Here is a 12,358-nt window from a genome sequence, read left to right as displayed (position 1 = left end):
GCTGGCTAACATAACGCCAATCTTCAAGAAGGGGTCTAAAGGTATTGCTGGGAATTATAGACCTGTAAGTTTGACTTCGGTGATTTGTAAGATTTTCGAAACTTTGATCAAAATTAAGATCATGAAGTTCTTAGAGACTAATAGTCTGTTGACTAGTTTGCAGTATGGTTTCAGGAAAGGTAAATCCTGTACTACTAATTTATTGCATTTCTACGACAAGGTTACCTCAGCTTTAGATAACAAAAAATGTGTGGATGTTGTTTATATTGATTTTCAAAAGGCTTTTGACAAGGTACCGCATGTTGCTCTTCTCAGCAAGTTAGCTGACATAGGAATAGGAGGAAAAACTTTACTTTGGGTTAGAAATTGGCTCACTGGTAGGAAGCAAAGAGTAGTTGTGAGAGGAAATCATTCTAATTGGAGTGATGTTTTAAGTGGGGTTCCTCAGGGATCAGTTTTAGGGCCTCTTTTGTTTATTATATTTATGAATGACATCAATGAAAATATTTCTGGAAGCATGAATTGTTTTGCTGATGATGTAAAAGTTATGGGGATTGTCGAAAATGAAGAACAAGTAAATCAGCTTCAAGAGGATTTAAATCATATTACGAAGTGGGCAGATAAATGGGGTATGGCAGTTAATGTAGGGAAATGTCAAGTGCTACACTTAGGTCATGGAAATAAGCGTATGAGATATCATTTACAGGGTTCAGTCATAAATCAGGCAGAAAATGTTATGGATCTGGGTATCTTAATAAATCAGGACTTCAAGTTTAGTCAACAGTGCAGTATTGCTAGTAACAAAGCCAACAGAATGCTTGGGTTTATCAATAGATCTATTTCAAACAAATCTAAGAAAGTTCTTCTGCCTTTATATAGGAGTTTAGTAAGACCTCATTTGGAGTACGCTGTTCAGTTTTGGTCGCCTTATCTGAAGAAAGATATTTTTGTATTGGAAAGGGTTCAAAGAAGGGTAACTAAATTAGTAAGGGGACTCTCAGATTTAGATTATGATACCAGACTTAATAGGCTTAACATGTATAGCCTGGAGCAAAGGAGAGTCAGAGGGGACATGATTCAGTTATTTAAATTCATCAAAATGAAAGATGTAAATGGATTAAATTTTTGTGGGGAAAGCAGGACAAGGGGTCATTGTTTTAAGCTATTTAAATCTCAGGCTAACTTGGAAATCAGGAAAAACTACTACTTTAGCAGGGTCGTGGGCACTTGGAATAGCTTACCGGAAGAGACGGTAATGAGCAAGGGGGTGGATAGCTTTAAGAGGGCCATTGATCTTCATTGGGGTCTAATTAATTGACTAGGACCAGCCTAGCTGGGCCCAGAGCCTGTTGCTGGTCGTCACATTTGTATTTGTATTTGTCAGCGCCACAAGATTCACTGCTTTAATGTTAAAAAAAAGTGTACCAGTGCTTGGAGATGCAAAACATAGTTTGGAATTTAAATAGGAATTTGATTTAGCTTATGGGAGGCAAAATGCGTTATTTAAAAGTCTTTGGAAAATATTAATATGAGTTTCTGGGCTATAAGATGCACTTATTTAATGTTAAAAGAGATAATTTTAAGTGTGTACCAATGCTTGGAAATGCAAAACACAGTTTGGAATTCAACAAAAAACTCACTTTTATTTTAAGCTCTTCACTATTATCTTTATTTTATAAATACAAGAGTTTTATATTATTATTATTAAATTTGGGGGAAAGGGGCACTTCGCCTAGGGTAGCAGAACTACTAGAGTCGATCCTGCATTATACCCAGTTTGGTTCATTAATTTTTTAACATATTAAACTATGGCTCAGTGAAAATTACACATAAAATATTTCAAATTTAACTAAAATCTCCACATCACCCCCCCCCCCCCCCCTTTTTAAACATTGTACTACAAAAAGCAAGTTTTGAATGCTGTCTACTTCCAACCTTTTTCCAGTCTTGTTTCAGTATTATTTTAAATTGTTTTTATTAAATTAATATCAACAAAAAACTTATGTTTCGATTGAAGTCTTGATTACAGTCTACACAAAATTATATTGTTTTTGTTGTACATTTTTTTAAATCCAGGGAATTTTCTTACTTTTTGTCTTTTCTTACCAGTCATTCTTTTACCAGTTTTCATATCTATCTTTAACATAGATATTTGAAATACTGGGCAATAAATCACTGGCTCCAATATTTCTTAAATTTTATTTTTGCTAAATTCTACAAATACAGAAACTTTTATACTACAAAATGAAAAACAAATTTACCTTCTGCAGTTTGTAAAGAAATTGGATCACTATAAGGCCCTTCACCTGTGCTATTATAAGCTTTAAGACGAGCATTGTATAAACTATTGAAATGCAAACCATCAACAGTACAGATTGTTTCTTTGCCACAGTACACTTCCTAAAACATTATGCACAAAATAATTACATCAGTATTCATTAAAACAACGCACATAACTATACACCGTAGTACCCTGCATTATCCGGCATGCCGCAAATTTCGGGGGTCACCAGATTTTCAATAACACTTGCCTGGTCCTTTCTGGCACGACGGAAAAAATCAAGGTTAGGGAAAAAAATTAATACTATAAAAAATATATGTTCAGCTTAAAAATGAACATAAGTTCTATACATGTCTTATTAGTATTAATAAACAGTTTAATTTTGTAAAATTATTTACTAACAATGTCATTTGTTATTTTAACAAGAAAAATATTGTTTAATAACGATTAATCTTATAAAAACTAAATTAAAGTTAAGTAAGCAAACATTTAAGCAGTAAGTTACCGCCCCTAAACCAGTACTAAAGAATTTAAAATAGCTATTCAATAAATAAAAATTAAACTTGCCTTTCTAAAAGGAACCTAAAATAATTTATTAATAAAAAAAAGAAACAAGTTGCAGTAAGGATGACTGCTTCTGAATTGATTATTTTATTGGCATATAATTAAATCCATTAATAATGACCTACTGTAAATAACAAGAACATATTATATGCAATACACATTTTTTTTTTTTTTTTGAAAGAACTCTTGGGATTTATTTATTTTTTTCCTCACAGAGGTTTGCTTTCTGATTGGAACTTAATGGGGAAATTGACTCTTGTTTTGTTACAAAATAAACCTTGAATTTTCCAGCATGCCGGATAATGCGGGGTAATACAATAAAGTAAATATTACTAAAAATAAGCCATTTCATATAAATCCAGCAGCAGATTTTTTTTTTTTTTTTTAGAGAGCAACTGAGTAAAAAACACAAAAATAGTTTGCAAAATATTAAATTAGTCATAAAACTTATTATAAATCAGCAAAAAATAATGCTTAAAAATAAAAACTAAAAAACTAGGATACATGCGATTAAAGTGAGAATCCAACATAAATAAAGCACAAATTTTGAAAAAAAATGCTGTATTTTCTTGCTTTATTTACGTTGGTTTTTCACTTTAATCATATTATAGCACATTGCTTATATGATAATTTTTCATTTAGGATAACATGTTTCAAAGAGAAAACTTGTTGATATTTCAGCAATTCTTTAGTTGAAGAATGGTAGAAACTGAGAATGTGTGTGGAATCATCTTTAACTGTAACACCTTTCTTTCTTCTTTTTTGTGAATTTATTTTTGTCACTTAAATTTGATATACTTATGTATGATATTTTTCAGGTTACATTCTCAAACACAATTTAAAATTTTCTAATTTTTCAAGATGCCTATAACACAAGGAACATTTTTTGAAATTGAAGTTTCTAATATTTTAATGAAAAAGAAATTTTATTTTAAGTCACGCATATGAATGGATGAATAACATTTTCTCAAAATAAACAAAAAATTGTCAAGTTGACTTTTAATGCAGCCAAGTAAACAACCAATTAAATTTAATTCAAAAGTTATTTTAAAACTTTTAGAACTCTTTTAAATATTTTTTCTGGATATAAGTTATACTTTAGAATAAACCACTGCTATGAGGAGTGGGGAAAACAACAACAAAAAAAAGTTCACTCTGCAGAAACTTGATATTACTCAACATTTTCAATGATAAAAGGTTGCTTTAAAAAAAAATAATGTTTAAAATCTTCTACACTAGACTTTCTCACATGAGAAATGTGTTTAAACTTTTTAAAAATTTTCTCTGATTCAAAAGTCATGCCCATGTGTATATTAACTTTTTGCTGCAATATTATACAGCAATTTATTACATCTACTTTTGGTTTATGATATTTCTTATTATTTTATTACAACTACTGTACAAAGCATACTGAGAAAAAATATAAATTTTGTTTCCTTTCTTACAGTATGCTACCAGCAGATTATATTCTGGAAAGTGGGATACAAATTTATAATACGCAAAAATATTTTTTTTTTTTTTTGCATCTTCCCCACCTACAATGAAGACGTTGTCTGCAGATATTATCAAGAATATTCGTTTCTGCTCCTGAGCATACAACGTAATTGTTTTATTTCAAAGAAAAAGTATGCAAACATATGCACACACAAATCTTACCCTAAATGCACCATTATTGCCATCATCTAACTCTAAGATATAACCCTCCACAAAACTGGAAGGATGAGGTTGCCAAGCCACAGTAATACTATTATTTTCAGATGTGCATTCTTCTGGTATTATGATTGGTGCACCGGGTGCTAGAATAGATATGTTACAATCTTTAGTTATCATATAATAATTAAAGTAGACAATTTAAGTATAAAGCTTATCATTTATTTTTAATTCAATTTCAAAATTTGCAAGGTTTACTAAGTATATAGACGGAAAAAATTACGTTTCATTTGTTGGAATGTCATGTTTTCAATGGCTTGTATCACTGGCTGGTGGTCTAATGTGAGATCATATTCATCAGCTACCCATGGAGTACATGGCATTTCTTGACTCCATGTTAGGTCAATATTTGACACTCTGTGAATTAGAGATGATCCAACCTAAAATATAAAAATAATATTATTACAATAAATAAATATTATTCAAATAGAGATGTAAAAATTTTGTGGAATCACAGAAAAATTTCTCGGAAAGTTATCTTTATTCAAGAGAGGCACTAAGTAAAAGTCTTTTTTTTCCTACTTAATTTCACTGCAACAAAGCAATGAATTTTACTTCTATTTAATGGCAATGTTCTAATTGATAAGGATATTTTTATTTGCCATGCAAGCAAAATCATTCAATGGTATAGCCAGTAGGACTCGACCGATGCATCGGCCTTAAAAAACATCGAAAAGTCTATGGAATTGGCAGATGTTTTCGAAAAAAAAAAGGACCTTTGCTGTTTTACTTTTTAATACAAAGTAAAGGAAGTTATTGTTTTCATATAAAATAGTTTACTTAAATTTCAGTATGAATTTCTATTTTAGTCACCCCTGAAAGAGTTTAATACTGCATTCAGATACCAAACAAGGTAATTATTGCATTGTTTCTTGCGGCTGGATGTACAAGTATCTCACGTAAGTCATAACTCAAAAATGGTAAGCTGTAGAAGGTTAAATTTTCACATGCGGGGTGTGCGTACCTTCCAGTTGTGCACTTCCCTTTTTGTTTTCGATCGGGTGTTCTAAAAAGCCAATTTACTCATTTTTTGTGACTATTAATTACTCATTTCAATGCAAAACTAATATAGCGTCTCAGACTGACGATCATTTGGTGATACATTGCCGAATTGGAGACCATGGAAACAAACATGAGATGGCGAAACCGGTTTTTGTGTCATTTTGTTAGATTCCTGTTGAACCGACGGTAATTTTTCGATATTTGTAATATGAATCACAGTAATGCAGTCTTTTTTGTATCGCTTTGGCGGAGTTACAAGTTTGAGGCCCGTCCAAATACATTTTGGGGCCCTATTTCTCTATCACGGAAGTTGTAAAACATTTTTCATAAGCATTTTTGTAACTCCTACGGTGCCCCTATGGTTATGGGGCCTCTCGCGCAATTGCAACATTTGCTATATTTTAAATCTGCTACTGCACGTCAAAATAAACTCGGCTGCAAGTTTTAAAAGATTTTTTCTGTTCAATTTTTATAATTATTTTAAACTCAATTTTTAACGACGATTTTTTGTATTTCCGAGAACACTTGCCCGTGCTCCTCCTCCCCTGTCCTCTATTTCTGAAATTAAAATTCTAGTTGTACTTTCGAGTTGTTTAAAACTAACACCATTCACAAAATTAGAGATTTTTTTTTTTCAAACTTTATCTATTGTTTAGGAAGAATTTAGAGCATTATGAAATTGATTAAATATGTTTTGAATGGTGACATAATTCGGAAATTAAAGGGACTTTTGAATTTTTTCTTCAGAAGTGCTGAAGTAGATTCAGAAACTCTTCCGAGGCATTGGTGGTAGCGGTTCTGTACTAAAAAAATGAGGCCGAAATTGGGGCCAAAGTTTAATGTTGTGAGTTACTCCAAAATCAGAGGGTGACCCCCTACTCCTCCCTCGTCGTTTCAAGAACTTCTTAAATATTTAGCGATTATTTATTTTGCTCAAGAAATGTCATTTTGCATATTTCTCGTACTTATTTCACCTATATTTCGTAATGCGCCATGTTTTTTGCATCATTTATAGCGATCGATTTTTTTCTCTTATAAGTAACTATTTTTATGTATTTTTATAAAATCAATGAATAAGTTATTTTCGTATTCATCATATTTTTAATAATATGTTATAGAAAAGTTTCCAGGATTTTCTAGTATGCAACTTTTGTAATTTCAGAAAATTGTTAAATTGAAAGATTTTATTTAAACTTGTTTGCAGTGCTTCATAAAAGATTAAACAATCAAATTGTTCAATATTATGTGTTCAAACATCAGATCAAGTAACATATGTATTCAAATATTATTAACTTGGTATAAATATCGACTTTGTTTATTGTATCTGTGTTTTAAGAACCTCGCTCTTTTCATGGCTATTTCTTTTTTCAGCAAAACTTTTGTAACTGTTATAGCTTTTACGAAAAATGCAAACTTTTCTATTCATAAATTTTAAATAAGTATAAAAATATTCCTATTATGATTTAATATTGTAATTTATCTGTTACCTTTTTTGTTTAATTTGATTACCAAAAAATGTCTACGTGCAATCTTTGCACTTTAATTGCGTAATTTGTTGACGGTTTCATATTTTTATTATTTTTCTTATTTTTTTAATGATTAAAGAACATAATTTAATGTTTTTTAACTATTTATAGTGTACCTAAATCTATACATTATTACAACATTGCCGAAGTCTTAGTTACATGTTCAATTTTTAAAAAAAAGTCAATGGTTGGTTACTAAACAGTGTGAGTGTCGCCTTTTTTTTCTTTCTTTTTTTGGCTGTTATTCTTTCTCTTTAATCATACAGCAGTCAAAAAAGGAGAAGCATAACTACACCCTATACAGATTGTACGTAGTACGATCCAAAAGTTCCGGGATTAGCTGTATAAAACCTTACCCAGAATAGTTCACATTACCGAAGCACATCCACCTTCAAAGGATCACCTTGAGGGACTATGTACTTCTGCTAGTGATCATATAACTTTTGGAAACACTCCTGAAAGCCATTTTTCGTAACCTACTATGATGCAGTTTTATCTTCTCCCTGACGGATGAAAGCGGTGCCTATGCAAATGTTTTTATGCTGGGAACAGGTAAAAGTCACACGGAGCAAAGTCCAACGAAACGTTATGTTATTTGTTTGTCATATCAGAGTATTGACCAATTGAACCGTGAATCCTCAACATGAAAGTCGCCTTCTTCTCCACTATGAAGTTAAAGCAGCAGCGCAAAAATCCTTACAGGAGGTTGCGGAAAATGGCTACCAGGAGTGCTTCTAAAAGCTATACGAATGTTGGCAAAAGTGCAGTCGTTCAAGGCGACTGTTTTGTAGATAGAGTTGCTTCGGCAGTAAGGTTTTATACAGCTTGTCCCCGAACTTTTAGATCATACTACGTATGTATGAGTTTTCAACTTACTATTTCAAAACGTTTTTGAGTGATGCAAATTCACGCGCATGAAGACATCACAAGAGAACTTGCGATAATTAACTGAGGAGGAGCTCAAAATGGATATTGCGGTCATCTATATGTTCTTAGGTACATAAAATATTGTAAAATATAAATTTAGGTTGAAATCTGATTTTTTTTTTGTGATAATAATTCCTTATTTGTAGAAAGGAAGTAAAGTGAAATGAATAAATGATCGTTTAAATCTCTGACAATCTTATCAATTTATTTCCATTAGATTTTTTTTTTTGTCATCGGCAATCTGCCATTTGGAGAAAAAAAAAAATCGGCCATCTTTGAACAATCAGCATCGGCCCGTCAGTCAAAAAATGCCATCGGTCAAGCCCTAATAGCCAGGAAACTTTTTTGGAGGTTTATTTTCTTAAATGTCGAAGGAGGATGTGTAAAGTTTTAGCACTTTTCTATGGTCAAAAAAAAGGAAACTTTCTGAGCCTGGAAGGGAGTGGGAATATACCAGGTCCGGACTACACTCTGGACAGCATTTATAATTTAATTTCTTAGTTAGAAAATCAGAACTAATTTCCATTGCATTACTGTTAAAGATATGAATAAAATTACATTCATTATTTCTCAGGAATGTTTTAACAAAATAATAGAGGATGTAAAAAATACTTTATGAAAAAAATTAAGTCTTTACACAATTAGTTTTTAACAAGCAATTTGAAAATTTTACCTGTAGGAAAGTTGATGGATCAGTCTCCTTTAGAGCTTCTATACAAAACTGTAGAAGTCCTGTAGTTTGTTGCAGTTTTCCTGTACACAAAGTAACTTGTTCTTTTAAGGATTTCACTTTATAGTCTCTTTCTTTTCTAACAAAGTCTACTAGCTGCTGTTTTCTTACATTTATAAGTTCAATTAGCAATTCACACTCATTCTCTATATTGCCTTCTAGTTGAACACAATTGTCCTGTCAAAACGATTCAAAAATTAAATTGATGCAACAACATTCATTGAATGTGTGAAAATTTTGAGAAACTTCAACTCAAAATATAATCAGAGTATTTACATTAACTGTTGCACTTCAACTTTTTAACACTAGTTCAGTGTCGTAAAAATTTGCACCAACATTATTAGACTACATACTGATTAATTAATGATTGTTAACGACTTAAACAAGATACCCATTAATGAGAAGAGTTGTTTGAAAAATGTTATATTTTTGTCAAAAATTTAAAAGTTTTAACTTAGTCCATGTCAGGGATGGTTGTGAGCCCGTCAGGAAATCTGGAAAACACCACCAAGGGTAATTCATGGAATTTTTAATCAGCAACTTAATGTGATCTGGTGTTATATTTATCAACACACAGGAACCCAGCTGAAAAGGTTTCCAGTGAGCCAGAAGAAAAACTTCTTAAACAGGAAATGAAAAGCAATGAAAATACGGAAGTCATCCGTTTATTAAAAACACTGGTATTTATTAGATTTAACATTTAGTAAAATTTAACAAATCAAGAGATTTACTATCAAAACTAGCTCAATGCATGAATTTTCAAAACTTTTTTTTTCATAATTTAATATTTCCTGTTTTATACTGTAAGACTACAAAGCAATTAGGAACATATCCAGCTCTACCAAGACGAAAACTACTGCCAAAAAAAACTGGTTTTCATCTAAAAACAGCCTAATCTGAAACATTTTTTGTGTCTCCTGTAAATTTTTAAAAAGTGAATTGAGCTGCTTTTAATACAAAGCAAATCATATACCGTTTCTTTTTTAAACATAACAAAACTTACTATAGATGAATAGGTAAAAACTGTTGATAAATGAATATTTGCTATTAAAAATAAAACTACTTTTTTTAGGTTAATATAAAATGCTTATTCTTTCTTTGATAGCAAGTATTTCTTTTTATTCCTTTATGAGAAAGTGAAAAATTTTCCTACATGAATATGTTGTAAGAAAAACAGGATTACAGAGGCAGAGAAACAAACTAAGACAAGCAAATTCTATTGCTACAACAAGTAAAATGGTAAGCTTTATGAGATACAATATTAGTTGTTTCTACAATTTAAAATACAAAGCTGTTATAAATCTTCAACAAAAATTAAAATAAACATGTTTTGCAAGCGCAATGGAATATGACATAGTCCTGTAATAAACGAAAAGGCCCAAAAAAAGGCTTTTTGTGATAGGCCCCTAAACCAATAAAACCCTCACTGTGCTCTTGGCTTGCATATGCAGATAAGGATTGCAAAACTGGACCAAAAATGCGATACCAGAACACCAGTATTAATATCAGTTTTTAAAATTTCTCAAGAAGTGATTGAAAACATTATTTCATTGCCATATTTCATAATTTTGTGCAAAAATTGTATTATTTATGAAAACGTATTATGAACAAATTTAAAATGAAGGAACAAAGTCGATAATAGAAAGAAACGCACAAATTTCTTGCAGTTGAAAATATACTGTCAGAATTCACACAAGTCGATGGTACTGCTAACAATGTATGATACACATAGGCGGATTTAGGACTGATTTCTTGGGGGGGGGGGGCGTTTTTTTTTTGTTTTGTTTGAGCAACCTTTTTAAATCCCCCCCCCCATGTTTTCATCTTTTTCCTGCGATTCATGAGGTCATGTTTTACTTTTTTTGTTGTTTTTATTAATGTGCTTGCATAACGTCAGTTTTGAATTGACCTTAAAAGGGGGACTGGTATCAAGAGAGTAATACAGGGCTTCCTTTTAAGTGAGATATAGAATGTCTAATTTTAGGGGGTTAGGGGTCTCCCCCAGGGAAAATTTTGTAAAATGGATGTAAAGTTCTGTATTTGGAAGGACAAAATAAAGTATGCGAGAAAAAATTGGCAAGTATTTTTTTCAAAAGTTTTATGTTTTAAATGATCTTTGTTATGCAAGTTACTTTAAAAGAACTACTACTTTAAAAGAAATGGTATATAGATTTAGAAAATAGGTAACAAGAAAGTAACATACTGCCCATTTGAACAAGTCATAATTTACACATCTGATAAGAAATAAAATGAAAACACACTTGAAAAGGAATCGAGGTACTGTAACACTGTTTTTCTTTTGGAGCTAAAAAAATTAACAATATGCAGTAGAAATAAGATAAAAGCAAGCAATAAAAAAGAATTTCTAAAATACTGCGTTCGGGATTTTAAAAAAATAGCAAAAATTTATTTTAAGTAATATGTTAAAGAAACGTGAGATCCATGATTTTTACATTTCCGATGCAGGATGTTAGTAAGGAGCTGAATTTGACACATTGTCATTTCTCACTCCACCCCCTCCCATTTGTTAGAAATTTTAAAATTTAAGTTTTGTAGCCACAGTTTCCAAACACTTGAAAATCAATTAGTTTTTTCAAGCATTTTTCTTTTTTATTAGGAACGAATCATGCAATTTTTTGGGAGTTGGAGGCCCACTTCAAAGCAGGGGCCCAAAGCTATATAGCTTGTTTAACTTATAGGCATATCCGGCCCTATTCTTAACTCGCTCTTACCTACAGATTCTTGTTCAATTTTTTTGTAATTAATTACAAAAGTTCATTGTCATTTACAGCTTTATGAAGGATTTTTATGATTCTACCAATCTGTGCTAGGTTTTCATCGATTTTTATCAAATTTCAGCAAATTTGAATAAATCTTTTGATGACAACCATTTAGATTTTTATAATGACAATAACTTCATGATTATGGCTTACCTTACTTTTTAAACAGTATTTAGAAAGTAAGTAATATGGTAATTTCCTCCTAGGTAAAAAAAAAATAATAATAATTGATCAGAATGTCCAGGGAACTGAAATTTATACAGTTTGCCTTAGTATTTATTTTCTCTTTCTGTCTCAAATTAAAAAAAAACTAGTCGAAAATTTTCTGAGCACATGAAGTACAGCTCTAACTATAGTTTTGTTCATATTTTTGTCCTTTGAAAAATAAAGAAAACACAGTACAAAAACATTTCATCAGGTAATAAAGTGATCTTACAAGAAATGTGCAAAACTTTTGTGTTGGAAATACATCTCCCTCATCTTTTCTTTTATTCAAAAGTTTTCTCTACAAAGTGTGATTCTGGAAAATCTAATTTAGTTTTGAACTGTTAGGAATTGAAATTTCTATTATTTTCCTAAAAAATTAATGCATTATTTATAGTGCTTTTACTTTCTGTTTCTGCAATGGTTGGACAATTTCCCCAGTTTTGCATTTCATTGTTACAAAAATTCTTTGAGTACAGTGTTACATTTAACAGTATTTTGCCATGGAAAAACCTTTTAGCAATGTGCTTCTTTTTCAATAGCATTACGTCAAATCAGCCAATTTCATTTGAACATATGAAACCAAAAGGTTCCTCAAAATATATTTAGCTTTTCAAATCTATTTGTTATACCA

General features: G+C 31.0%; 1 protein-coding gene across 1 annotated transcript in view; it reads right to left on the bottom strand.

Moving 5' to 3' along the window:
- Positions 1 to 12,358, bottom strand: part of LOC129223433 (E3 ubiquitin-protein ligase TRIM9-like) — a 32,081-nt gene that overhangs the window by 11,720 nt on the left and 8,003 nt on the right. The window contains exons 3-6 of the mRNA XM_054858044.1: positions 8,684 to 8,917; positions 4,779 to 4,935; positions 4,502 to 4,641; positions 2,262 to 2,400 (exon numbers count right to left, since the gene is read on the bottom strand). Of these exons, the coding sequence (XP_054714019.1) occupies positions 2,262 to 2,400; positions 4,502 to 4,641; positions 4,779 to 4,935; positions 8,684 to 8,917 (670 nt within the window). The remainder of the gene's footprint in view (positions 1 to 2,261; positions 2,401 to 4,501; positions 4,642 to 4,778; positions 4,936 to 8,683; positions 8,918 to 12,358) is intronic.

The sequence above is a fragment of the Uloborus diversus genome, chromosome 5 (genome assembly GCF_026930045.1).
Source record: "Uloborus diversus isolate 005 chromosome 5, Udiv.v.3.1, whole genome shotgun sequence".
In the NCBI taxonomy this organism is placed as follows: Eukaryota; Metazoa; Arthropoda; class Arachnida; order Araneae; family Uloboridae; genus Uloborus; species Uloborus diversus.
This window is presented reverse-complemented; position numbering and strand designations above follow the sequence as displayed.